We start from the raw sequence: 27,996 nt of genomic DNA on the forward strand, positions 1-27,996 counted from the left end.
ATATCATGCGATACTACGATATGCACACTTACGATATCAAAGCAGCTCTCATGAGCTCTCTTCCAGTCTTGAACTATTTCTCCCTCTATCGAGGGACGTTTGATTGATTTAGCTAAGTAGTTTTATTTAATCATTGATCAACGATCAAACATTTCAATAATGCCATCGCATACTATCGCTTAATCATATTTATAATGTTATCGCTTACTATCGCTTGCTGTTAGCTATTTTCTTTACTATCGGTAAATATCAAAATTTCATTTGAGATATGGCACAGCTTATATTTTTATAGTCCACATTCAGCTTGATTCATTATTTTATTAATTTGAAATTGTATTAAATACAGCAAACGTTTGAAAGCTTTTAAGTTGCTTCAAATTGTTACCGATTTAAGGCTGTAATTTGTTTTGAAATTGATCACTGAATACCACGTTTCATTTACTTATTTGCCAATTCTTTATTTTATTTATTTGAAAATACACTTTACATGCTTTTAACTGTCTTAAACTGCTTAAAATTGCTATCGATATAAGGCTGCACTTGCGTTATCAAATCGATTACTAAAGATGACGCTTCATTTACTGATATTCCCAATGATTGATAATTAAAAGCTTTGCTCTATAATGTTATAGATTTTTAGTTACGAAATTTTAAATTTTATGTAAGAATTCAGTAGTGAATTTTAATGAAAAGTGGACATATTTTACATTTGAACCGCAATTGGGTTAGGTGGAAGTTAATTTTCATTAGATTATGTTATTATTTGATTAATACTTATGTATGTATGTATGGCAAGTATACCGAATATGGCCTTCGATATATTTTCAATATTTTTTCTGTATATTTTTTTTTATATTTTTTTTTTGTATATTTTTGCCTCTGTGGTATATTTCGATTGTAGTATTTCATCGATATACTAAATATGAAATATATTTTTTTTTATCAAATTGACGGTATTTTATTTGATATATCTTACGTATATGGTATATTTCGAATGTCATAGATATATCAAGTATACCCTTCGGTATATTTTTAGTACGTTTGTAGTATATTATTCGGTATATTTAAAAAAAAAATACAGCTTTTTTACTTGTTTCATTGTTTGTAGAGCTTCTTTTCCTATTGAACATCCATGAAACAGACTTCTTATAAATATATTTAGACAGAAATTTAATCCAAGTGGGGGGAATTTTATAGAGAGCATATTTTATAAAATATATTTGATGAAGTACATCAAACTAACCTCGCATATCGCTGTAAATCTGTGCCTCTATCTCTATCTCTGTCTCTGTCTCAGTCTCTATCGCTGTCGCATGCGATACGATTTGATTTGGTTTTGTTTTAGCGCTTGCGATTGCATACAATTTGCATGCGATTAACGGCAACCCGGCTGCTGAGTTGGGGAACTGTGCGGGGGTGGATGGAGGCTGGAGGATGGAGGCGGGAGGTTGGAGGTAGAGTGGAGTGGGCAACATGTTTTGTTCAACATGTATGGATCATAAATAAAAATAGATGAAATTCCATTGACGAAGGTGTTAAATGCAAGCGAGCGCAATTTACATCATCGATTTTATTAGCCTCGAACGTTTATAATTCAATTAAATTGTTGCAACAACACACAGCAAATAGACAATTATTATAATTATGAAATGTACCAACAGCATTTCCATCTCCGACCCCTCTTCTCTTCTCTTCTCTCCATCATCAACATCATCATCGAGCCGGATTAAGCGAGCAATCGATCCATTTGATCTATGGCTACAAGCTGCTGACGCTAAAGTGCTTCCAGTTTTCATCTGAATTTCTGTTGCAGCCAACTGCAATTTGTTTGTTGATTTAACTGCAATCAAATTAAGTATTTTCATTGTTTTTTTTTGTTTAGAATTTGATTTGTATAATCTCTTTTATTAATTTGTTAGCATTATTTTCGATAGAAGGTATCTCAGATCTAAGATATAGATATAAAGTATATAAGTTCTTGACCAGCGTCTGAAACTTAGATTTCAGAGACTATAAGAGATAGAGATAGATTTTTATACCCGCTACCCATAGCGTAGAAGGGTATTATAACTTTGTGCCGGCAGGAAATGTATGTAACAGGTAGAAGGAGGCATCTCCGACCCTATAAATTATATATATTCTTCATCAACATCAACTGCCGAGACGATCTAGCCATGTCCGTCTGTCTGTCTGTCTGTCCGTCTGTCCGTATGAAACACTGGATCTCAGAGACTATAAGAGATAGAGCTCTAATTTTTTTTTTCGACAGCATTTGTTATGTTTGCACGCAGATCAAGTTTGTTTAAAAATTTTGCCACGCCTACTTCCGCCTCCGCAAATCAAAAAAATCGAATAACAACGTAATTTTCAAGCTTTCAAATTGTAGCCATAGTTTTTATGATCCCTTAAAAATCCTTAGTCTTAGTTACTTTGTCTGGTGATGTATATTAATTTGTTATAATTTATATTTCGAATATAGTAATATATCAATAAACAAAAGATGGCATTCGGTATATTTTTAGTATTTTGTAGTATATTAATTTGGTACATTTTAAAATCTATACCACACTAATTTGCTCTTACTCAAAATGGGTTTCGGGTAACTCACAGTCTGTAGAGTTTTTTCTTCTATTTTCTTGTTATTTAGTAGTAAATATCATAAACTTTTTTGTTTGTTTACTTGAGTTATTCTTATTATTATTGTTCAATAACATCATATAATCTTTAGTGGGTTTTAGTTATTAACTTCTTAAGCGATCAAAAAATCTTTTAATTTATTTCATATACAATATATTTTTTAGAAGTTATCAATTAATTTGAATATTTATATGATTTGTGGTATCTTAATTTCATTACTCATATCTTTTCACTTGGATAATGATGCCTTTAAATTTTCATTTCATTTACGTAATTTTTCTAATGTGTACTTCTCCTTTTTGTCAATTGTCTTTTTAAAGAATTGCCTGCTAAGCAATTTCAAAATTATTTTCGCATTTCTTTTCTGGAGGATTTTTTTTGTGGACCAAATTTTTGTTATACAAATTTTGAGTTAAGCAAGTAAAGTTAAAGCAATGTGTTAAAGTGCAGCCAAGAAGCAGCTGCCCTTGTCACATTACGTATACGCCGCGTGGTGCGTTTATTGTTTGCATTTGCTGCTGTTGTTGTTTTTGCTGCTGGCCAAAATCGGTGGCAACTAATTGTCGCATTTTGTTGATGTTTATTGAATATTATTATGATGTTTATGGCTTTTGGCTGTTATTGTCATGCTGACAAATTAGTTTCACACTTTGCAAATCGCCAAATTGCCAAAAGCCACCACAAAACACAGCAACAACAACAACAAAATATTGCGAGATTCTGTGAAGTTTCTCGCCCACAAGCGGAACACCAACGAACGAAGCTGAAGCTGAAGCTGAAGCAGAGGCTGAAGCTTGTCTTTTCTCATATTCAATTCAATTCATTCATGAACAGAGCCAACCATCCGGTCTTTAGATTCCATTCATTGACTGCTTCGTTGAAATTTTTTGTTGGTTGTTGGCAGTAGTCCGCCCACAAATTGATTGAGACCTGGCCAAAGTGACTTTTTCGGCGCTGCCCGCCGCCTGCCTTGCATTTATAATTAGCTCCAAATTTGTCTTTGCAGCCGGTTTTTTTGGTCATGTCCAGTTCGACGCAGCCTGGCCTGGCCTGGCCTGTCTTGGCCTGGTCAACATGTTCTCGCCAAATTGGCGTAAAATTCATAAAACAAAAAAAAATGATCAAATTTTTCGCTTTGCTTTTTTCGGTCATACCCTGCATTCGAGTCACTTTAGGGTGTGAACAACTTGTATGGCTGCAGGAAATGTGTTCCACAGACAGAGAATGAGGCATCTCTGATCTTATAATGTATCCATATTCTCCTTAAGAATTATTTTTATAAGGCAAAATAACTCCTACTGCAATCGGGTCTTAGTTGCTTTGCCTGGAGAGTCTGGTATATATTGGACTCTATAGTATATTTTGAATGTAATACAATATCGATATATCACATATAGACTTTAATATATTTTAGTATTTTTGTGGTATTTTTGGTATATTTTTGTAGAATATGGTTTCATTGAAATAGAATGTAGTACAATATCTTTATTCCAAATACATATTTTGGTATATTTTTTGAATATGGTTTTAGGGAAAATTGACTTATGAATGTAGTACAATATCAATATACCAAATACATATTTCGGTATATTCCAATATTTTTGGTATATTTTTTGAATATGGTTTAAGTAAAAAGTTCATATGGTATATTTCTAAAGTAGAGCAATATCAATATACGAAATGTAGCCTTTGTTATGATTTCAGTATTTTTGGTATATTTGTGGACTATGGTTATACTGAAAATGGGTTTATATGGTATATTTTGAATGCAGTCCAATATCGACATACCAAATATAACCTTTGATATATTTTAATATTTTTTGCGGTATATTTTGGGTATATATTTAGATTATGGTTTTATTGATAATATATGCTTATGGTATATTTTGAAAGTAGTACGATATCAATATAGCTAATATACCGTTTGGTATATTCAAGTATTTTTGCGATATAGTTTTTGGTATATTTATATAACATTGAAAATATTATATACATACATATATTGAAAATGGATTTATGGTATATTTTGAATACAGTACTTATCGATATACCAAATATAGACTGAAGTATATTTTAGTATATTTGTGATATATCAATATACGAAACACATCCTTTGGTATACTTTAGTTTTTTTTGCAGTATATTTTGAGTATATTTGTAGAATATGGTTTTATTGAAAGTGCGTTACTGCGGGTATCTCACAGTCGAGCACACTCGATTGAAGCTTTCTTACTTGTTGTGTTTTCATTCACTCTCCAGGGTAACTGCTCGTCGTTGTTTGTGTGTGTTTGTGTTGAGAGCACTCTTTTGTTTATTATTATTTTGATTTGTCGAATTTTGTAGAGTTTTTCTTGTTTTGCGCGTGGTCAACAAATTGGTTGAAAGCAAATCGCTTTTGCGGTTGAAACTGGAGCAAAGCAAATTGAAAGACAAGCCGAAACACAACAACAACAAAACAAAAAAACATTCTCCATTCTTGCTTTACAGTTAGATTGATGGTGGGGTGTGTTTTGTGTTTTCCATTTGCCGTTTGTTGTCCAATTGTCAATTTCATTCAATTGAAGTTGCAAGTTCAATTTCAAGTCGTTGGCATCAATCATAATACAAAAAGAAATAATAATAATAATGTTCAGTTTGTTTGGGGTTTTTTCTAAATATATCTATATATATATATATATATATATCACAATATGGCATAGATAATTGATTTATATATAGCTTATCACCAATAAGCTGCAAATCAATCATATCATAATGAATTGTTTTTTTTTTTTTTGTTTTTGTTTTTTGTGAATAAAAAGAGTTTAGTAACGTTCCAAAGTTGTAAATAGATCTTGGTTTTAGCATGTTTTTATACTATAAACACTTTTTCATTTTATATTTAATACTTTCGAAAATGCTTGATCTCAATGTAACTTTAATTGCTCTAAAGAATATCTAAATTCTTTTTAACTAATAAGTTGTAGAATTTTTATTAGCACAGAGCCATAAGTTCCATGTGATCAACAACATATAAATGCTGAATATTGCGGTATTATCATTAAAATATACCACATTAATATATACCATATTAAATTAAAGTACTAAAATATACCAAAAGGTCTTTTCTAAATGAATTATTCAAACATATTGTGTCTAGTTATAAAAATTTAGAAAAGCTAAAAGCTTTACGCTCGCTAAATTTGTATTCAGCATTTAAAGTTTCTTCTGCAAATGCCTATTTGTTTCCTTTTTTTTTGTAAACTCTTGTGGAAACTTTTCACAGTTTAATTGTGAAAAGTTAAAACAGCAATTGATATAATAGGCTAAGCTTAAAGCAAGACTTTCAGATCGAAACCTTTTAATAATATGCTTACATTATTATTTGTTTATTATATTGTAATAACGAATACAATTCTCTATTACTTTATAAGATGAACTTTGAATAGAAAAAACACTTAAGCTTTCTTCTGTAAATGCATATTTGAATCTGTTTCCTTTTTTGTAAACTGTTTTGTGAAAACTTTTCACAGTTCTCAATATTTTACATTTATTTTCATTTATTTGAGAAAAGTTTAAACAGAAATTGATACTTAAGCTTAGCTTAAAGCATGAAGAAATAGTCTAAAGACTTTTAGTTTGAAACGTTTTTATAATATTCTTACATTTATTTATTTATTTTTAGCTTAGTTTCTAATCTGAATTCTAAATGTCAGAGAAGAAGTGATTTTAAACTAAAAGATCACACAGAAGTTTAGGTTCTCTCCAGTTTGCATTCTTATCCATATGTTTTATAGGGTATTAAATGGGTGTTGTCAGCTGATCAAGCTGATCTCAAGTAACTTTTAGGCGATCCCTCGGGTTCACTTTGAGATCACAATGATGTTCATGTGGAGTGAAGTGTTATTGCTGTCATTGTTGTTGTTGTTGTTGTTGCTGTTGTTGTTGCTGTTGTTGTTGTTGTTGTCGTTGCTTGTTGCAGCAATTAGCCAACGACAGTCGAGTGTCAACGTGATTTGACCCATTGCCGCATTTGCATTTGCAATCAAGCAAACAATAACAACAACAGATGAAGGAAGCGAATTTGCAACGAAATTCAATTTCAATTCAATGTTGAATACCAAATGTTGCATACTGAGTGATCAATGTTGAGTGTGTGCCGGAATAATCGATTGGCATTTCAATTAGTTGGTCAAATATTCAGTCATTAAAAGAAATTTGGTATTTTTCTTAAAGTTTTTTAACAAACAAAAAACAAATTTACACTTAAGTACTCCGAAAAAAACTTCTGAAGTCAAGATTTTGATCTTAGAACTATTAATTTTGGTCTCAAAAGTTGGTCAAATATTCAGTCATTAAAAAGGAATCAATTAACTAAAGTATTTTGATTTTAACATAAAAACAAATTTACAATTAAGTAGTCAGAAAAAAATGCTAAAATCAAGAATTAGAACTATGAATTTCAGTTTCAAAAGTGCGTCAGGAACATGAAAATTTTAATGTTAGAAGACACATGTTGATTTCAAGAACATTTATTTATTTAATAGGGTTGGCTATAATTCAAATGAATACTAACAATACTAAAGCAATGGATGCAAAGGCTTTTAGCTTAAAGAACATTTAATATGCGACCCAATTTTTTATAAATAAGAAGAAAAAATCTTATTAGAAGATGGGAATAAAAATGTATATTATATTTTATTGTTTTCATTTATTATATTATATATTTGTTAATATATTATTATTATATCATTTTATGATTCAATAAATGATATTGATCATATTTCTATTATATTTATTTTAATCAATTTATTATATATTGAACATTTTATTTCAATCTTGCAAAAGTAAAGAACAAAATGTTCTCAACAGTTAATAAAATAATCTCTCAATATGTATCTTTTATTCAAATATTGCCAATCCAAGAACAATCGCTTAATCATGCATTCAACTAATCAAGCAATCAATTGGCTGACAGTTGCAGTCAAAACAGCGAATGATTTGGAATGAGAATCAATAAAACAGATTGGGAAGAGGGAAGGGGGAATTAATCCTTAGTAGTCGTAACTTGAGATCAATAAAATGAGTTATGAAAAATGCTTTGCATATTTGCCGCACTTCCAATTCCAAATGAAATTGCGATGGATTTGGAATCAGAATCAGACTCCGAATCAGAATCGGATTTACAATTGCAATTGCAATTGCAATAGCATTTTCAATCTGAATCTCATTCTCATTTTCAATTTCAATTTCATGTTCAATTTCAATCGCCCGAGTCGACAGCTGAGATAATTGATGATTATGAGTGTCGGTTAAATGTCGTGAGCAAGTTTTTTTTTCTTCTTTTTTTTTTTTGTTGTTGTTGCTGTTTTTTATAACTGTTGCAACCGCTGAGTGCGAGTGCGAATGAGAATGCGAGTATGTTTATACACATGTAGGATTGGATGTGTCTCGTAAATCAAGTGAGCCAATGCTATAGTTGCTATACCCGACCTATTCGATCGGCTGACAAGGCATGATGAGTGTGTGTGAAAATTTAGAGATGGAAGAATGTTTGGAGCACAAAAATAGTTCAATTTGACAGACAGATAAGATTCAATGAGAAAATCAAATGTATATAAATTGTAAATAGAAATAATTGTAATCTGCAAGCTGTAAAACTCATAATTCCTATTAATTTATTGCTTGTAGAAATAAAGAATACGGAATATGGTGTTACTTAGTATTTTATTATACCAACATACACTTAAAGTACTATAGTTCAACTTTAATTCATAGTAATAACGAAAATACTAATATTTTAATTGATACTAACTAATACTGAAAGTATTAAGTAGGTACTTAGGTAATAAATAATGCTGAATATAAAAAAAAAATACTAAATAATAGTATATTCAGTATTGCTTATTACTTTCGGTATTAATTAAAATGTCAGTATTTTCAGTATTAGTATAAATTAATGATTGACTATATTTAAGAATCAGTTAGATACTAAATAATTGTATATTCAGTAATAGTTAATATCAATTAAGGAGTGTCAAATTAATAGCTATGTATATTCTGAGTAGCTATGGAGGAGTATACAAAAATACTAAATAATAGTATATTCAGTATTATTAATTACTTAAGTATTACTTAACACTTTAAGTATGAGTTAGTATCAATTAAAATATTAGTATTTTCGTTATTACTACATTAAGTGTATGTTGGTATAAAAAAAATACTAAATAACTAAATTATTATCAATTAAAATATTAGTATTTTGGTATTAGAACGAATTAAACATTAACTACACTACTTTAAGTATTAGTTAATATTGCGGAAATACTTAATAATAGTAATTATCACTTAAAATAAAATTATTTGCAATCTAACTAATACTTAAAGTAACGTAATTAGTATAAAAATACTAGATTCAGTATTATTGGTTTCTTTCACTATTTTTTAGTATCAATCCAAATATTAGTATTTTCTGTATTGATATGAATTAAAGATTAACTACAGCATTTTTAAGTTTAGTTAGTATAAAATACTAAAAATATAAAATACTACATAATAGTATATTCAGTAGTATTTATTACTTGCAGTATTGATAAATGAAGTATTTAACATAGTATATTCGGTGTTATTATCAATTAAAGAGTTTAAAATTAATTGCTATTTTCTGAATCAACAAAAATACGCAGTAAGGTATTTTCAGTATTAATTAGTATGCTTTAAGTACAGAATTTAGTATTTTCTGTATTAGTTAGTATGCTGTATTCTGAACAATGAAATTGTTGCTAGCAAATTCTTTAATTTACCAGGTATCTCGCAGTCGAGCACATGAGAATTCAGCTATCAGTAGTTGTAAATAGTCTGTAGAGTAGTCGATAGAGAGTTGAGAGCTGTTAGATATCATCTAAGCGATTCGTGCTGCGCTTGTTGTTGTTGTTGCTGTTGTTGTTGTTGTTGTTGTTGCTGTTGTTGTTGTTGTTGTCAGTCAGTCAACAGCACCAAATGTGGGCGCTTTAAGGTTTGGCCAATTCCATTCCATTCGATGCCATTCAATGCGATTCGCTGTGCTTTGCTTTTGATATCAATGCAAATGACAATTGTGTCTCCCTGCGATGCGATACGATACGATGCGATGTGATGCGATTTATCGGCCATATATAGTCAATATAAGATGCCATCTCGAACTGTCAACACGACAGACGCCAACGCCACAAGCGCCACTTGCAGCCATACTTGGCTCAATTCTTCTCCTCTCTCTCTCCCTCTTTATCTCTCCCTTCCTCTATGCTGCCTCTATCTGTATTTCGCATCTGTTTTGGTGTTTTTATACCCGCTATCTATAAGACAAAAGGGTATTATAACTTTGTATGTAACAGTAAGAAAAGGAGTCATCTACGATCCTATAAAGTATATACAGCTGTGAACTTTGAAATAGCAGTACTAGCATTTCAAATTGAAAAATCTCCATGCTCCATTTTACAAAAATAATGTGCCAGGGATCAACTAACAAAAAGGATTATGCAAAAAATTCGATATTTAGTTTTTTTTCTGTCACACTGCTATTTTAACGTTCACAGCTGTATAATCTTGATCAGCGTATGTACAATATTGTAGACATTAGACAATGTATCCGTGTATCTTTCTGTCTGTCCGTCTATATGAACTCCTAGATTTCAGAGACTATAAGAGATAGAGCTATCATTCTTTTTCGACAGAACTTGTTATACATATTTGCAGACAGATCAAGTTTTTCTCAAATACTTTTGTGTGAAAAATGGCTGATTAATACGGGTCTTAGTTGCTTTGCCTCACAAATTTGGTATATTTTCGAAATACCAAATATAGCCTTTGGTATATTTGTTTTACTCTATATATTTACTCTATATATTTCAAATGTAGTACTTCATCGATATACCAAATGTAGTCTTTGGTATATTTTTACTAATTTTCTGATATATTAATTTGACATATTTTGAAATTAATACCACACTGTTTTTGCTTTTACTCGAAATTGGTATCGGGTTTGTTTGGTATATTTCTGTATACAAAATATTTAATCGTTATACCAAATATTATTTTTGGTATATTTTTAGCATGTTTTCGGTATATTATTTTGTTTTACGAATAATACCGCACTGTTTTGATTTTACGATGGCTTATTTGGTATATTTTACATGTATGGTATATTCAGAATGCAGTGCTTTGTTAATATACCAAATAAAGTCGTTGGTATATCTTAGTATTTTTGTGGTTTATTAATTCAGTATATTTTGAAGAACGAACTCTTACTACATATTATTCAAAATGATAGCCGGGTATCTCTCAGTCGAGCACACTCGACTGTAGCTTTCTTGCTTGTGTTTTTTGTTGTTGTTTTGTTTTGCATTTCGATCGCAGATTGCATTTGCTGCTGCTGCTGCTGCTTCGACCCTTGCGTGTTGTGTCTTTGCACAGTAGCTAACACATACTTTAGCTGCCTTTTGTGGGCCACACCCACCACAGCAGCCTCTCCCCTAACCCCTAACCCTTCCCCCTCTCTGCCAAACTCTCCGTCTCGCTCTGTGTTTAGTCGTCACCTCAAATGGCGACGTATTCATTTGTTTGCTGTTTGCCAATCAGCCTGTCAATAATTGTCAACAAGGTGTGACTATGCCAATATTTAATTATTCGATTTCATTTGCTTTTTGCATTCGGACCCCAAAAGCAAACTGCGCAGCCAGCGTATTAGTCGACGCATACCCTGCAAACCTCTCTCAATGTGCAAAGGGTATGCCAAGTGTTCATCAATTTCAAATTTCAAATTACATTTCATTCATCATTTAAGAAATGTATGTTTATAATGTACTAATAATTACTTTATTTTATTCCAGATGACAGCCAAAGTGCTTTTTTTGTTGTGTTACAAAATTTAAAATGCTCAATTCTTCGAAGTTTCTTCAATAATTTTTAAAGGTAAGCGAGTTCTATATGTTATAATTATATTATACAATTTCTTATATCAGAAAAACGAAAGTTTAAATAGCAACTTTTATAGATTCGTTTGAGTTGATTAATGCTTGATTCTGAAATTCATAATAAGCAACAACAGATTTAATTTTTATATCGTTTCTTAATGTTTGATTCTAAAATTCATAATAAGCACAGCTTTCCTTTTTATATTGAAAATTTAAGTAACTTTGTTCTGAGAAGGAAATGTAATTGTCACAAAATTAGTGAGGTTAATAACAATTATTTGTTCTATGACAAAATAAGATTTAGCTGCTTCTAATTTATTAAATCAGACTTTTTTCTAATGTCAGTTATCAAGTTGTCATCAAGTTGAAACTTAAAGGAGAGTTTCTTATAGTAGATGCACACATTTTTGGGATTTCTTTTATAAAGAAACTTTAATTTTAGACAATATTGTACATTATACTCGATTCGAGTAAACTTTTGTTATATCTTCTGTATAATAACTTTATTGTAATCTTAGCTTTTTAAGCTAAATACTAACATTTTTTTTTAGTTCAAACATCGTAAAATCACATCGTATATTATCTTGAACATATAAATGATACATTCATTTTAGAGGGTATTTCTTAGTCAGCAACTAGACTTTTTCACACGGCGAACTTGATGTAACGTTTGCTCTTACTCTCTCTTAGTCTTTGTAGTCTATCTCTGTCGCTCGTTCAATGAGTGCATTAGCTGAACTATTTACGTTAGCTTAATGCTTTTATTGTTGTTGTTGCTGCTGATGTTGCTTAAAATTTGTTAAACATTTGCGTACAAAACATTTGACTAAAACACTATAAATAAAGTGCGCAAACGTCAGCAAAGATTTGATAGTCAAATGATGGGAATTGAATAATATTTTTGGATTTTATTTGATTATAAAAGAGTTTTTATTGATGTGTATTAAAACTTTATGAAGTAGTAGTTACATTCAGAATTTAAGAGAGACTCTTAACTTCAAAAAAGATTGTATCGATACTTATACACAGTGTGACCAGATTAACATAAAAAGGGTTGTCAGATGCTTATACAATAAGAACATTTCAATTTCTTATAATAATATCATTAATTTCTATGACTTCAAGTTGAAATCTTTTCATTAAAGTCGAATGTATATTTCTTTGTTAAATTTTAATTTTATTTGAAATATTCTTATTAAAATTCAATGCATTTCTTTGTTTAAATTTTATGAAATTCGAAATTTAACTTTTCCATTCATTTTTTTTTAAGTAACTCTTTAGCTTTTAGTCTTTTTTCCCATATATTTCACTTTTCAGCAAGTTCAGATGCACTTTCAACATATTTTTATTTAAATTGGCAATAATAAAATAATATTGAAATATATATTTATATAGTATAGGATGTGAAGTAGGAAACTCGATTCTTTTGCGCTTTCCAATTTGCAATTCTCACATTTCAATCAACTTGGAATCGCATTAATTCCATAATATGTTTGTTGTTCGGCCAGTCATAAAAAAACTGTCGCATGTCAATCAACTTTTATTGGTTGCCTCAACGACTTTTGGCCAAAATTGTCGCCTCGCCGATTCCGGCGGATGTCGGATCTTGATATATCGCAAAACAGTTCCCAACTAAAGATAGAGATAGAGATAGCGATAGAGAGAGAGAGAGAAAAGAGGCGGCGCACTTTAAATGGGCAATCGACGCTCTCCATTTCGAGTCATGCAATCATCATTTGCAGCCTAATATGCACGATATTGTGATCTTAGAGAGCAACAAGTTCGCATACTCAATGTAAGTCATGCACATTTCGCATACCCTGTAAAATAGTGTCCGCTTCTAAATGGGGAATAGTCGACTAAAAGAATTTTACTCGTTATCCGAGGGGTAAAAGTGCATTATAACTTTTAACTTCGATATTAGATAGTTTTAGTATTTTTGTGGTATATTCATTGTGGTATATTTCAAAACTAATACCGCAATAGATCTGAAATTTCCTAGAAAACAAAAAAAAAAGTCTTTCGAATTGTTGTTACCTATTTTTCATTCTTCTTGCACATTTCGCGCTGATGGGTATTCAAACTTTGTGCCAACATATTGTTTTTTTGTAGTATTTTTGTAGTACAAAATTTAGTATATTTTAAAAATTTGGTATATTTTAAACTTTCTTAATTGTTTCTACATCTAAAAATTGCCAGGAAAAAAACCAAATTTGGAATTGTTTTTAAATACTTTTAACAACAAGTTCGCATACTCAATGTATGTAAGACATGAACATTTCGCATACCCTGTAAAATGGTGTCCGCTTCTAAATGGGGAATAGTCGACTAAAAGAATTATACTCATTATCCAAAGGGTATAAGGGTATTATAACTTTGTGTTTACATATAATATATTTTGTAGTATTCTTTGGTATAATTATATGGTATATTTCACAAATTCGGTATATTTTCAACTTAATTTATCGGTTATTTTTCTTGTTTATACATCTGTTTCTCTTTCGAAACCCTGTAAATTAGTGTCCGCTGCTAAATGAGGTAATTATCACCGTTACCCATAGGGTAAAATGTTATAATATTTTGAGTATATTTGTAGTATTTTTTCGGTGCATTAAATTGGCATATTTTCAAATTAATACTGCACAGTCGAGCAAAGTCGACTTTAAATTTCTTCCTCGTTTATAAATCTGAAATTTCCCAGAAAACCAGAGAAAAGAAAAACAAACACTTTAGAATTGTTATTAAATATTTTTATAAACTGATATTTATAAATTTTCGCATTTATTTTCATGGATTTTTTTGTTTTGTTTTGTATGGTTTCTTTTTCCATTTTGGACTGTAATAAAATGTAGTAAAAAAAATTAAAAAATAAAAATAATCGAGAATCGTTTTTGTATTTTGTTGTTTTTTGTTGTTGTTTATTGTGTTGGTTTTTTGTTGTTTTGGGGTTTTTGGTTTTTGCTTTTTTTGTTGTTTTTGTTTTAAATTTATAAACACTAAATGTAAATTATTAGTACAATTGTTTTTGCTTTTTGCGTTTTCTCATAATTTCTTTTTCTTGGTGTTGGTTTTTTTTTTATTTTGTTGTGTTTTTTTTTTAGTAAATATTTCGCAATGAATTGTTTACAATTAATTCATCAATATATCAATATATATATAGATATATGTATGTATATATTTATAAGCTACAAGAAATAAACATAAAAATTATAATAATAAGAATAATTTAATAGAATAAAATTTAATAAAAATTAATACAATTTCATTTTTGTTTTTTGTTGTTTGTTTTTCATTTCCATTGCATGTGTGTGTGTGTGTGTGTGTGTATAAATATGTGTACATGGCATTTTCGTGTTTGCTTTCGAATTTTTCATTTTAACAAATTTTGTACATAATTTTTTTCTTTATTATAAAAAAAAAATGTTTTTTCTCTCTTTTTCTTTTAATACGCTCAAATGTGTGTGTGTGTGTGTGTGTTTATGCATGTGTGTGTGTGTGAGTAAGTAACAATTAGTACAAAATAATTTCACTATTGAAAAGCTTAATTTTCAATTTCTTTTTCATTTTCTTTTTTTGCATTTTTTCTTTCTCTCTCTCGCTCTGCCACGAAATAAAAAAACAAAAAAAAAAATCTTTTGCTTATTCACTAAAAAATATTTGTTTAGATATTTTTTTTGCCATTCAGTCAATCAGTCGAAACTTTTGGTTGGCGCCGCGACGGGTTGTGCGTGCTTATGTGTGTGTGTGTGTGTGTGTGTGTGTGTGTGTGTGTGTGTGTGTGTGTGTATGTGTGGGTTTGTGTATCGATAAAGTGAACGAACGATAACGATAACAAGCGTTTAATCGCGCCCAAAAGCGTTTCCCACTGCGTTTTGTTTCTCATAAATTAGAAAAAAAAAATTGTTTGATTAAAGTATATAATATAGACATATAATCGTATATATTATGTATGTATATACATGCTCTCGTATGTATGTGGTGTCTATATCTTTCGATATACTATAATCGATATATATCGCTTGTGTATTTTTCTTCTTTTTCTTTTTTCCAAGTGTATTTTTGTTATTCTTTATTTTTATTTTTCTTTTTTTCTGGTTTTTTTTTTTATTGATTTGTTTCTTACGCTTTCAAATTGCAATTTAAATGTGAATTTAAATTCATTGAAATGAAGAAGAAGAAGCAGAATAGATTGTGCATAGTAGAAGCGGGGAGAATTGCGATTGCGATTTCGATTTTGGTTTTTTTTTTCGTTTTTGTTTTGCTTCAAAAATTAAAAAAAAAATAGATCGAACAAAATGCGCGCTACAAGAAGAGAATTTTTGTTGTTAAAGCCAACTCTGCACTGGTTATAGCCTACATATAATGTGTGTATCATATATCGTATATCGATCGATTTATCGATCACTCCTTCTTGCTGTCGCTCGCTGTCTCTCTCTCTCTCTCTCTCACGGTTTCATTCTCTGTGCGTTCTGTGTGTGTTTGTGTGTGTTTTCCAGTTTTTTTTTTTCATATAATACAAGTTTTCTTCTCGCTCTCTTTCACTCTCTCGCTATCTGTCTCTCGCTCAGCTGCTTGTGGCACGTTGCTGATGATGCGGCTGCCGTTTGTGATGACGCCGCGATCGCCGGCATTGCGTCGAACAGCATTCATCGATTGGCGGGGCTGCCAACTCGCTGCCAGGTTTATCGAACACGCGACGCTTGTTCGAGACACGCGTTTGCTGACACGTTGATCGCGAGCATCGTTTGCGATCGCAGTTCACCTTCGAGTCCTGTAAAAGAATAAAGGAAAAAATTGTGATTAGTACAGAGTAAGGTTTATATATATTTTAGAAGACAACATTGCAGTTACAGTTGAACTGCAGTATTTGTTATTTAAAGGGAAAATCAAATTGATTGTCGAAGAAAAGAACATTTCTAATTGTGATTTGAAATTTGAAATCTTAAATTTTGGCAATGTTTCTATTTTTTATTAGTTTCACAAACGAATTTCGAAACTCGTCTCAAATTTAGTAAATTTCATAAAAATTTTTCTATTTCTAACAATGAATTTTGCATTTCAACTCAAATGTAGTATTTTTGGTATTCTTATAATCAAATTTAGTATTTTAAGTATTTGTATTCATATTCAAAATGCTGAATTGTATTTGTATTAATACTTAATTTAAGTATTAGTATTTGAACTTATACTAAAAATACTAAATTTGAGTTGAAGTTCGAAATTTGTTTTTGGATATAGAAAAATTGTCAAATAATTTGTATTACACAAATTTATAAGTTGTCAAGAACTTGACAAACTTGTATAATACCAATTAAAGAGACGAAATTTGCGTTTAAATAAGAGTCAAATTTTTAAAATAAAAATTTTATGATGTAAGTTTAAAAATATTTAATTAGAGTTTAAATTGAATTAATCAAAATAAAATTTCCTGTAAAATTTGGAATTTGTTTTGATGTGGATATAAAAACCTTAATTTCAAAGCTAAAATTGAATTTAAAGAATTTTAAATTATTTGTTAAATTGAATTTGTGAAATAAAATTGCCAAATAATTCTTATTACTCAATAAAATTTCAGACTTTGTTGTAGAATGATAAAAACCTTAATTTGAAAGTGAACTCTTGAACTTAAAGAACTTTTCTCGAACTTTTTCAAATATTTAAAGTGAAATTTTGAACTTGAAGAACTTTTCTCGAACTTTTTCAAATATTTAAAGTGATGATGAAGTTTGTTTTGTTGGGAAAATATGTGTGTTTAACACCAAGTTGATTGAAACTTACCTTGCAGCGGCATTTGATGCACTTCTGTTCGCCGTGCGACAGCAGAATCGGATGCCATTCCTGTCCGTTCTCGTAGATCTTGTTGACCACCTTGCAACCACCGGCGGCAAGCGTTTCCTCAGCACTATGCGCCGCCGAACGTTGCATGGCCTGATCGTGCAACACATTGGGATTACTGGGCGTATGCTTGCTGCCATGATTGCTCTGTTTGCCCTCGGGACAAACCTTGCAGCAGGCCTTCTTGTCCGGTCGATAGGCGAGCTTCTCGCTGCACTGCAAGGGGGGACAAACCATGCGGGGGCAGCGCACCTCAAGTGTGGCAGCATCGCAGCTGCATGTGGTGCACGTGTCGAAGCCATTCGGTGGCAAGAACGGATGCCAACTGGCTCCGGCGGCATGGAATTGATCGCCCAACCGGCAGCCACGACGTGGCTGCAACAGCAGATCGCTGGCATTCAAAGCGGGCGACGAGGATGATGAGGATGAACTTGCACCGTCCGGTGTTGTGGCATGCCAATCGGCGGCGGTTTCGCGACGTGCCACACAAGTGGGGCAGCATTCGCCGTCGCGTTGCAACAACTGTTCGGTGGCCGCCTTGCACTTCAGGGCGGGACACTTGATCAGCTCACAATTCGCTTGACCCCGTTGACACGCACACATGTGGCACGTATCCTGAGCACTGCGCCACTGCTCCGACTCGTTGTAGAAGCGACCGGAGTGAAAGCATTTCGTTTCGCCGCCATTCAACATCTGATTATCGTTGTGATCCCCCGGCACCGGGACATTATTATCCGTATAGATGGGGAAACAATGCGCGGGGACTTTGGTGCTCTTCAGCTTGCCACGCAACAACAACTGATGCGTGTGCTTTGTGTGCAACTCCAAATAGCAGACACTCGTCTCGAGTTTAATCAGCTCCGCCGATGGCATGCCGAGGACAAAGCCTTCCATGTAATTGCCAGTGAATTCCTCGAGCAATTTCCGTGTGACCGGTGCCCCGATTGCCTCAATTGGTTTCTCCTCCAAATACAATTGCAAATCCTGCGCCGTGTTGATGCCACTCAACGTCAGTTCGTAGTGGAGATTGCATTCGTTGTCAATCGACATCCAGGCCATGGCCATGGCTCCAGTTGCTCCCTCGCCGTGTTGCTTCAGGAGAATTGGTTCCGCAGAGTCGCGAGCATCGGCCACAGGACGTGGCACCAAACGACCGCGTATCAAACTCGCCTCATGCTCGGTGGCCACATTGACACCGAGTTCACCCGCATACAAAGACTCTAGGACTTTGGGTCCCAGCTTCTCCACACTGCCGATGGCCTGATTGAAATTGAAACTGGGCGTTAGATCCTCGAGCTTTGCCTTGCGTTTGCCCTGCTCCTCGATCAGACTGATGTTCGGACGATCGCGAGTATTCACATGATCCGTCTCAATGTTGTACGCCAACGAACCGTCCGTGTTGAGATAGACCCAAGCCAAACCGCTGCTCCTCGTGCTCAATTCGTTGCCATGCGGCGGGGCCAAGAGTGTCTGGAAGATCTCACAACTCGCCCGGGTCACAATGTGTCCCTGGATGCGCAGTTGGGGATATTTCTTCGACTCGACGGTCAACAGGAGTTTGCCCCGCGACATCAGACGCAAATTCTGTATGGTAATCGGAGAGGACAACTCAAGTACGTTGATCTCAGCTGAGGGTTTTCGCACACGGGGCAACTCATCGAAGATCAGTTCTTTGCGTTCCGGCAATTCGATGCGCACATTCAACGCTGCATCGGCAAACTCTTCGACACCAAAAACACCGTTGAAAACGAGGGTCAAATGCATCGAACTCGCTGCGCCACTCGATGTCGAGACAATCGCTGTGCCACCGGCGCCGGCAAGCTGAGGATCGGGTTTACCGCTAGCCGTGAGTGGAGGCTCCAGCAGTGAACTGAAGAGTTCCGTTTGCAGAGCCGTGTATTTGGCGATCTTTCCGGCGAGGGCCAATTCCGCTTGATGTTTGTTGCCCCACAGCAGCACGACGTGCAACCGATCGTCGCGCAAGATGCGCTTGTAATCGCGTGGCACGCGTCGCCACACGCCGCAAATCTTTCCGGTGGCATTCTGATACACGCTCAGGGTGCCGCTGAGTGTCGTCTCCAGTTGATGCTCCTCGAGGATGACGCCGCCATCGTCGACGAATTGTATGGCACGGGGGCGACCGATTTTCGCCGATGTGTAGAACGAATAGTAGAGGTTCTTCTTGTGGAACAGAAAGCGGGCGGTGGCCACAACGTTTTGTGGATTGTATGTCGTGTACATCGATTTCATTTCTTCGCCCTTCAGGAAGTAGGATGTGCGTCCCGTTAGCAGAGCCGCGTAATCTAATTTTGGGAAAAGAAGATTTTGTTGATGTGGTGGTCAAAATTTTGATGAAGAAATTGCGATGTAGAATGCGTGTTTTACTATCGGTTATAGTATCGGTACAGGGTTAACTATCGATTATAGTAGAGAAGATGTTGTTGACGGTGGTCAAATTTTGTGTTAGTTTTGAAGCTGAGTGATGTAGAAAAAGAGAAACTGGATGTTTTACTATCGGTTATAGTATCGGAACCAGTTTAACTATTGAGTATACAAACGATTATAGTAGAGCAGATGTTGTTGAATCTGTGGAAATGTTGCATTAGTTTTTAGCTGAGAAAATGTTTGAAGAAATTGCCTGTTTAATAATCGTTTGTAGTATCGGTACTTTCGATTATCGTGAGAAACTTGATAGTTGCAAAATTGTTGGTATTCCACAAAGTTTAAGGATTTAAATGCCAATCGCAAAAATTATTCTCAAAGCTGTTAAGAAATTAGTGTTTAAAAAACTAGACTGAACGCCTCATTGCAATAAGGAATTGTATTCTTAAAAATCACTTTACTAAGATAGTTTTTCGTGTAAAATGAAATATCTTCTTCATGAACTTTGATGTTTGACTTTGTTTTAAGATCGATGGTTAAGTTTGAGTATTGCCATCTATAACCGATATATCGCATGCATAGTTAATAATGTAATAATCGAATGGTGTTACTTACGTTTCATGTTGCGCTCCTCCTCTTCGCTGGGCACAGGCACATCCAAAGCGACGTCCGTGTCTGTAAATGAAATGAAATGAATGGGAAATCAGTTGTAGTTGTTGTTGAGTTGTTGTTGCTGGAATTTGCTCTACATTGGAATGCAGAGGTTCAAAGCGCATGCCGCACGCACTGAATGAAATACTGAATGAATGAATGAACTGAATAAAGGACAGGTAAAACGAACCCAAAAGAGAGAAAGAGAGAGACAGAGGGAGTTCTGTGCGTGTGTGTGTGTGCGTCCAGGTGGCATTCATTAATCGTGCATAAATTGAGACACAGCAGGTAAACTAGACCCGAAATGCAGCTTCCAGGAATTGGCTTGGCGTGAAAGTAGGTGGACATTTCCGGCGTGACAAGGGGCAGAGGCATAAACACCATACACACACACACACACATAGTCTGTGCATTCACAACACAAGAGTTGATTGACAGTGGCACATAAATCACCATCTCAGCTTCAACTTCGTTAGAAGTCGCTTCCTAAAGCTGATTATAAAAAAAAACGAGCCTAGAACGCCGCTCTGCACACAACAATCAGTTATACCCTGCAATAAACACTGCACCCAACTCAAGTAACTCGGTTTGGTGTGTAGCTAATCAGTTGAAATTTGCAGAACATATGCATAAACTTTTAGCTCATCTTAAGTAACTCGGCTTTCTGTGAATCAATGCAGATGAAATTTGCAGAATGTGCAGATAATTGCGTAAATTTACAGATTATTTCAATTGTGCAACTCTAGTATTATATTTTTCCATAATATTCGGTTCTACATCTCAAGTAACTCAGCTTTCCTTAAGAACATCTAGTTGAAATTTGCAGAACATGCAGCTAATAACTTAAATCCACTAATTATTTCAATTGTGCAATTCTAGTATCGAATTTTCCCATAATTTTCAGTTCTACACCGTTTTGCCTACCTCAAGTAACTCAGCTTCCCTTAAGCTTATGCAGCTGAAACTTTCAGAATATGCAGCTAGTAACTTAAATCTACGAATTATTTCAGTTGTACAACTCTATTCCCAAATGGTCACATAATATTCGCTTTTAACCCCAAGTAACTCAGGTTCCCTTAAGCTTATGTTGTTGAAACTTGCAGGGTATCGACATAAAAATAAACTCGACAGAAAAACACAAAGCACAAAGAAGTTGTGTTCGAGTCTAAAGCTAAAGCTGAAGTTGATGCTGCATTGGAATTTCGATTATTTCTTTTCTACCCTCCTCCTTCTCCTCCTCGTTCATCGCCTTCTGCAGTCGATCTCTTGCCCAAACTCACGACCTCTCATGCTGCGTTAAGCCGCAAAAAAGCACAAGAAGCCGATAAAAAAGAGTGAGGGCAAAAAAAAAAAAAAATAAAATAAAATCAACTTCTTGCCGCATAATGAAGGGCGACAAATCTGACACCTTGTATAGCATTTTATTGAGCCGAGGCCGAGGTGATATCGACTCGCTGAAGAGGGGCGGTGGCAAAGGGGAAGGGGGAAGGGGCCAAGACCGCGTTGCGGTTGCCCGACTGCGTTTGTATTAGTGTCTCTGTGTGTGTGTGTGTGTGTGTGTGTAGCTTCAATGTCTCTCGCTGTCCGATCTTATCGCCTGATCTTAATACGAGCCACTTCTGACCGAAAGGCCCCTCTGACTCCCTCCCCCCGCCTGTCTCACCACCTTCCTCTCTCCTTCCTTCATCAGCTTGCCTCTTTGCGTTTTTCAATTTGACGCGTCGTCTGCGGCGCATTCTTTTGCTTATTGGTCGATCGGTCGATCGCAGCACAAAGATCCCAGCTTCAGAGGTCCCCGGGACCCCAAAAGAGAGAGAGAAAGAGAGGGAGAACGAGAGGGAGAACGAGAGGGAGCGAGACCCTCGGCATTGCCCTTGACTCGCGCTCGCTTTGCAGATGAATGAATTTCGTTTCGTTTCGTTTCATTTTTATGCCGTGTGTGGTACTTCTTCTTCTTCTCTCAGTCTCAGTCTTGGTCTTCGGTGTTTTTTTGTATTTTCTGTAAGCCAAGATAAATGAGTTTTGGTGCGCACAAAGACGACGACACGTTGCCCATCATGACAACCACGATAAACGCACAACGAGCAACGGACGGACAGACAGACGGACGGACAGACAGACGGACAGACAGACAGACGGACAGTCAGCTGGACGTTTGGACAGAAGCCGACAAAGCCAGTGGAAAAGACAAACGACACCTTCGTTCGGCATTGAGTCAACGCTTTGGTATGTGGCTGGCTTCCCCCTCTCCACTAACCCTTACCCCTGCCCCTTCCCCTTACCCTTCCCCTCTGTCCCCACACTCCTCAACTGAAATCAGAATCTTGAAATCTTCAAATCTTGCAGCTCATTAACAAAAAGTTGGAAAGTGTTTTTTTTAGTAGTTCTTCGCTCTAATGAAACGAGCTCTACAGCTGCTTAAAAGTAAGCCAAGTGTTTTTTTTTTTTCTTGGCTGGGGGTGTGGCCAAGGAGGCGGGGCGAGGAAGAAGAAGAAGGCGAAGGCGAGAGGAAGCGTTGCTAGTTGATGATGACTAAAGACTTAAAGAGTTTTGGTGGGATCAAATTGAGCTTAGAGTGTGAGATGAAGAGGTGATCTTTCTTTTCTTATCTGAAGTATTATAGTTTTTGCATTGCAAATCTTTTTTCTTTTTTAAATACTAAATTTTGCATTATGAAATAATCTTGAATATATAAAAGTGGTATGGAAAAATTAATGTAATAATACATATCAATATTGGGAAAGATTTTTTGAGAACATTTTGAAACTAAAAGAAGAATTTTAGCTCAATGTGGAATATAATAATATAATGGGAAATATATCTTGAAACTCAAAACAGCAAATTTTGCGATATAAAATACAAAGTTGTTTGTGTAGAAAAGAGAAGCTTTTATCAATGCACTTTTGCAAAAAACTGAAGCTGAAGATCTTTTGTATGATGATCACTTAAGTGTGTGTGAGAGTAAGAGATCACACACACACAGACTCACACACATACAGAGCTGAAACTACCTGAAGACAGCGTTTTGTGAGCAATCTAAATGCGATCGTGCACAGTTTGAGTTTTGTTGTTTCGATCTTTTTTGATTTTTGGTTTTTTTTTTTAATAGACAGTTCCGTTTTGATGCCCGAACGATAAAGTTGAAATTTTTATGGCCCAGAGGCAACGAGAGGGGCGAAGGTAGATAAAGATAGCTATAAGCAGATAAGAGAAACAGGGACTCACGCCTCTGTGATAATCATCTTTGATACGTTATTTTTTTTTTGTTTTGGGCAATCCTTTTGAGTTGATTGTGTGGCTGGCTACAATGTTGGAATGTTGGGAATCTCTTTGGCCTGGGGTTAGGCCATAAAATGCTCTAAAAAGGAAACGCATTGACCACAAAAGATGTCATCAACTTGAATTGTCTGCGATGCGCCAACGTCTCTCTCTCTCTCTTAATGGATCCCAAAACGAATCGAATCGGATCGAAAAGAGGCAAAAATGAGAGGAAATGATTGCAGACGACGATTGACATTGCCAAGAGACATTAACTTTTATTGTCTCTACCTGGTAAATGTTTTCCCCCCCCGTCCCGTCCCTCTTCCCACTCTTCCCTGTGTTCCCATCTTCAAATCGATATCTTGGTCGATCTGTGGACCGCCCGCTGTTAGCGGCGGCAAATGAGATAATTTAATAAGCGTTAAAATGCTCGAGTTATGTCATTATAAAAAAAAAAGAAAGAAAGACAGCGAAAAAGAAGCCACAAAGAAGCGACGAAAAAATGCATAAATTAATGCAGAGAGAAACGAGATGTGGCAAGAAGCAACAAACATTTTGCTGCTCGGCTCTGCCCCCAAAAATGGGCATTTAACGTTGGTGCAATTTTTGCAGAGCGAGTTGCAAGTTGCTTCACTAAACTTGGCTATACATAAATATGTGTGCATGTGTGTGTGTGTGTGTGTGTGTGTGTGTGTGTGTGTGTGTGTGTGTGTGGTAGATGCAACCAGCGGCAGCCGTGGCATGCACCAAGTTAGGCTAAAAAATAGAAATAACTTTGGTAAATCAAAAGCAGCTCGTTGCCTGTTTTCTGTTGTTGCTGCTCGCAAATATTTTTACAATAGCTGCCACAGAGCTTGCTGCAAAACAGCGGCGGGGCAGGGGCATGTGGCAGGGGCAGGGGCATGTGGCAAGCCAAGTTGGGGCCGCGCCCGTGCCTTCTAACTATTTATGGCAAACGAGTTGCAACCAAGTCGAAGTCGATGCTGAAGCTGCTGTTGCCATTTTTTTTTGCTTTTTGACGTGGCAGTCGCAATTTGTGGCAACTTGGCCAACTTGGAATAAAAGTGAAATCTTCAGCGAGACACAGCGAGAGAGTGCTAGAGAGAGAGAGAGCGAGCGAGAGAGAAAGAAAGAAAGAAAGAGACAGGGATTGGGGCAGCCAATTGGGGACGACCAAAGGTCAACGGCTTTGCATAAGCAAATGAAATATTGCCGCAAAACGGAAACTAATGATGTGCTGCCAGCTTGCTTGCAACTTGCTGCAAGTCGTTGTGGCAGTTGCAACCAGTTTAGAGCAGCAGCAGCAACAGCAGCTTCAGCTTCAGCAGCTTCATGCCACACAGCGGCAAAACGGCTGACTGGAATTTTCAGCCAGCACTCGCCTGATTATGTGAAAAATGTCACACACACACACACTTATACACACACTCACACACACACTAGCGACGACTTTCCTCATAAGTTTTTTTTTGCTGCTTTTCTAATTATGAATTCAATTCATGCAGAAAATTAGCAAAAGCCAAAGAATTGCCCAGTGATTCAGTGCGATCGCTGCATATTGAACTTCAACTTCAGCAGCAAGCTGCATTTGGCGTTGCCACCTGGACGGATTTAGGGTTGCCAAGCACGCCAAAGAAAGGGGTAAGAATGTATAAAGTTGCAAATTTGACTTGTTTAGAACTTAATCGAGTTAAGCTGAAGAAAGTTGAATTTAGTGTTGCCACCTGATCAGTTTTAGGGTTGCCAAGCATACCAAAGAAAGGGGTAAGAATGTATAAAGCTGCTCATTTTTCTTGTTTATAACTTAATCGAGTTAAGCCAAAGAAGCTTTAATTTGGCGTTGCCACCTGGTTTTAGGGTTGTCGAGCACACAAAAAAAAGAAAAAATATGAATAGAGTTGCAAATTCGACTTAATCCAGTTAAGCTAAAGAAGCTTCAATTTGGTGTTGCCACCTGGACGGGTTTAGGGTTGCCAAGCATACCAGAAAAAAGGAAAAATATGTGTAGAGTTGCAAATTCGACTTGTTTATAACTTAATCAAGTTAAGCTGAAGAAGCTTTAATTTGGCGTTGCCACCTGGTCAGTTTTAGGGTTGCCAAGTACATGAAATAGAGTTGTCGCCGGTTGCCAAAGAACTTTGAAACAAATTGAGAGCTTTATAAATGTATTTTTTGTGAATTGGAAACTTTTTTTTTATGTTTTTCTCTCAGGGTTGCCATCTGTGGTTTATTTTGAGTAATGATCTGATTGTTGACAGCCTCAAAAACAACATTTTAATGGCATGGCACGTGTGTGTTCCCAATGGGATCAGCGCGGCCGAAAACAGATGAAATTCTGTTGGAATAGTCGAAGAATGCGCTCAATGCCATCATCATGAACCATTTGAAAGAAAAGTCGCGAGTCCCAGTTCCCCGAATAGTAATAATAATAATAATATTATTAATCACAATACACCAGCAACATACAACGAACAGACGGACGATCATAAGTTGTGCGATATAAAATAAATCGGAGCAGACGACACCGAACACGACGAAACATGCAAAAAAGTCGACGAATAAATAAATGCAAAAAACACACAACACAAAAAAAAAAAAAAAAGTGAAATAACATACATCAAGCGACAGACTGTGAGAAAAAAAGCCAGAGAGAGAGAGAGAGAGGATGAAACGTTTTGGGGAAGGAAAGGTGATCTATATGTATGTAGATCGAAATATGTTGTTGTTGGGGGTAGGCGACAGAAAGAAAACAAAAAATGGAGGGGAAAAAAACACAGCGAAATGGCATAAAAAAGAATTATAAATTGCGTAGCGTTGACCTTCATTTCGGTCCAAGTAATTTTTCATAAACAATTTACGCGTTTCGTTGCGGTGCGATTCATACTCGAACTATCTGCATACATATATATCTGTATACATATATACATATCACAGATATATATGCTCTATATACATTGGACATTATGTGATCTGAGCAAAACAAAAAAAAAGTGTTGTACAGCTGCCGTGGATGCTACGCTTAATTATTCATAGATACACAGCATATATCTACTATATAGATTGAGTTCAACAGAATTCTTTACAAGCAACAAGCAACAGCAAGTCATATCATTTTTATAGCCTGTCTGATAATCCAATTGTATATGTTTTTGATATTTTTTATGATGCTTAACAAACAATTGCATGTGTCAAAATATTGAGATATTTTCCTAATTTATAATCCCCGAGACTCGACTCTCTGATTGCTTTTGACGCGATGATGACGCATCTCGATGGCATGAGAAAGTATATATGTATATATGTTATGATATGATATGATATGTTTTCTTCACTTACCGTTACGATCTCCGGGACAGGTCTTACAGCATTTGCCGGGCAATGAGATGGGATCATCGCATTTAGCTGGCGGACACTCGTTCTTAATGTTGCGACATTGCACACGTGCAACAATGCGTCGCTTCTTCGGTATCTGCAAGAAAAAAAAAAAAAAAAACGAAAATGAAAACATTTATTAGCAACAACAAAAAGACAACATTTTTTTTGTATATAATATCTCATTAGTTATGCTGAGTGGATGAGCCAATGTGTCACTTCTGTCTGTCCTGATGCCCATTACTGTATATTTTATTTATTTTTTTATTCACTTTTTATATAATTTCTGTAGCCGCAAAATTAATTAGCGCTGCCATTCCAACACACATACGTTTAAACATTTCTATGCTCTCATACCCTGTCATTTTATGCCATTGCAGCTCAAACTGACCGAGTGAACTCAGCATCGGTTGATGCTAACTAACTGGAATTTGCTTGGTAAGTTCATGTTTGATAATAACTTGCTAATTTTTACATTATTCCTCGACTTTAGTGTGTACTTTTGAAGTTACATAACTTTTGATCGACTAAGGTTACATTGCCTATATTTCGTATATAGTAATTAGAATGTATGCTTTAGGAGTTCTCGAAATTTTACCAAGTTTTACAGAGTATCTGGGTGTTCTATACTACACACTTTTGTCTAGTTTAGAGTTAGCGCTGTTTTAATTTTAGAACTAAATCAAATTGCGATTTTCTTAATATAAATATATGAATATATTTATAATTTTCTATATCATTCCATTTTATTTTGTATTTTTTTATTTTTTTTTTTTTTTTTTTTTGGCATTTTGCGTGTCGCCTTCTTTTTTTTCTGTTCTGTTGTGTTAATTCATTTCAGATCTCTGGTTGGTTGGTCGAAACTGGACTGACTGAGAGTGTTGTGTCGTTGTCTTTTTGATGTTTATATGAATTCATTTTTATTGGC

The 27,996-nt window shown here is 34.9% G+C and overlaps 1 protein-coding gene and 1 long non-coding RNA gene across 4 annotated transcripts in view; one reads left to right on the forward strand and one right to left on the reverse strand.

Annotated features, from left to right (window-relative positions):
* Nucleotides 1-27,996, forward strand: part of LOC133847626 (uncharacterized) — a 67,641-nt gene that overhangs the window by 9,387 nt on the left and 30,258 nt on the right. Inside the window, exons 2-3 of the long non-coding RNA XR_009895181.1 lie at nt 11,484-11,565; nt 27,449-27,506. This is a non-coding gene — a long non-coding RNA (uncharacterized LOC133847626). The remainder of the gene's footprint in view (nt 1-11,483; nt 11,566-27,448; nt 27,507-27,996) is intronic.
* Nucleotides 14,568-27,996, reverse strand: part of LOC133847625 (dorsal-ventral patterning protein Sog) — a 47,257-nt gene continuing 33,828 nt past the window's right edge. For all 3 annotated transcript variants that reach the window (XM_062282789.1, XM_062282791.1, XM_062282790.1), the window contains 4 exons: nt 27,033-27,165; nt 20,400-20,459; nt 17,346-19,705; nt 14,568-16,338 (listed from right to left, as the gene is read on the reverse strand). In XM_062282789.1, coding sequence (XP_062138773.1) covers nt 16,132-16,338; nt 17,346-19,705; nt 20,400-20,459; nt 27,033-27,165 — 2,760 coding nt within the window. In that variant the 3' untranslated portion in view covers nt 14,568-16,131. The remainder of the gene's footprint in view (nt 16,339-17,345; nt 19,706-20,399; nt 20,460-27,032; nt 27,166-27,996) is intronic.

The sequence above is a fragment of the Drosophila sulfurigaster genome, chromosome X, assembly GCF_023558435.1.
Source record: "Drosophila sulfurigaster albostrigata strain 15112-1811.04 chromosome X, ASM2355843v2, whole genome shotgun sequence".
Taxonomy (NCBI): domain Eukaryota; kingdom Metazoa; phylum Arthropoda; class Insecta; order Diptera; family Drosophilidae; genus Drosophila; species Drosophila sulfurigaster.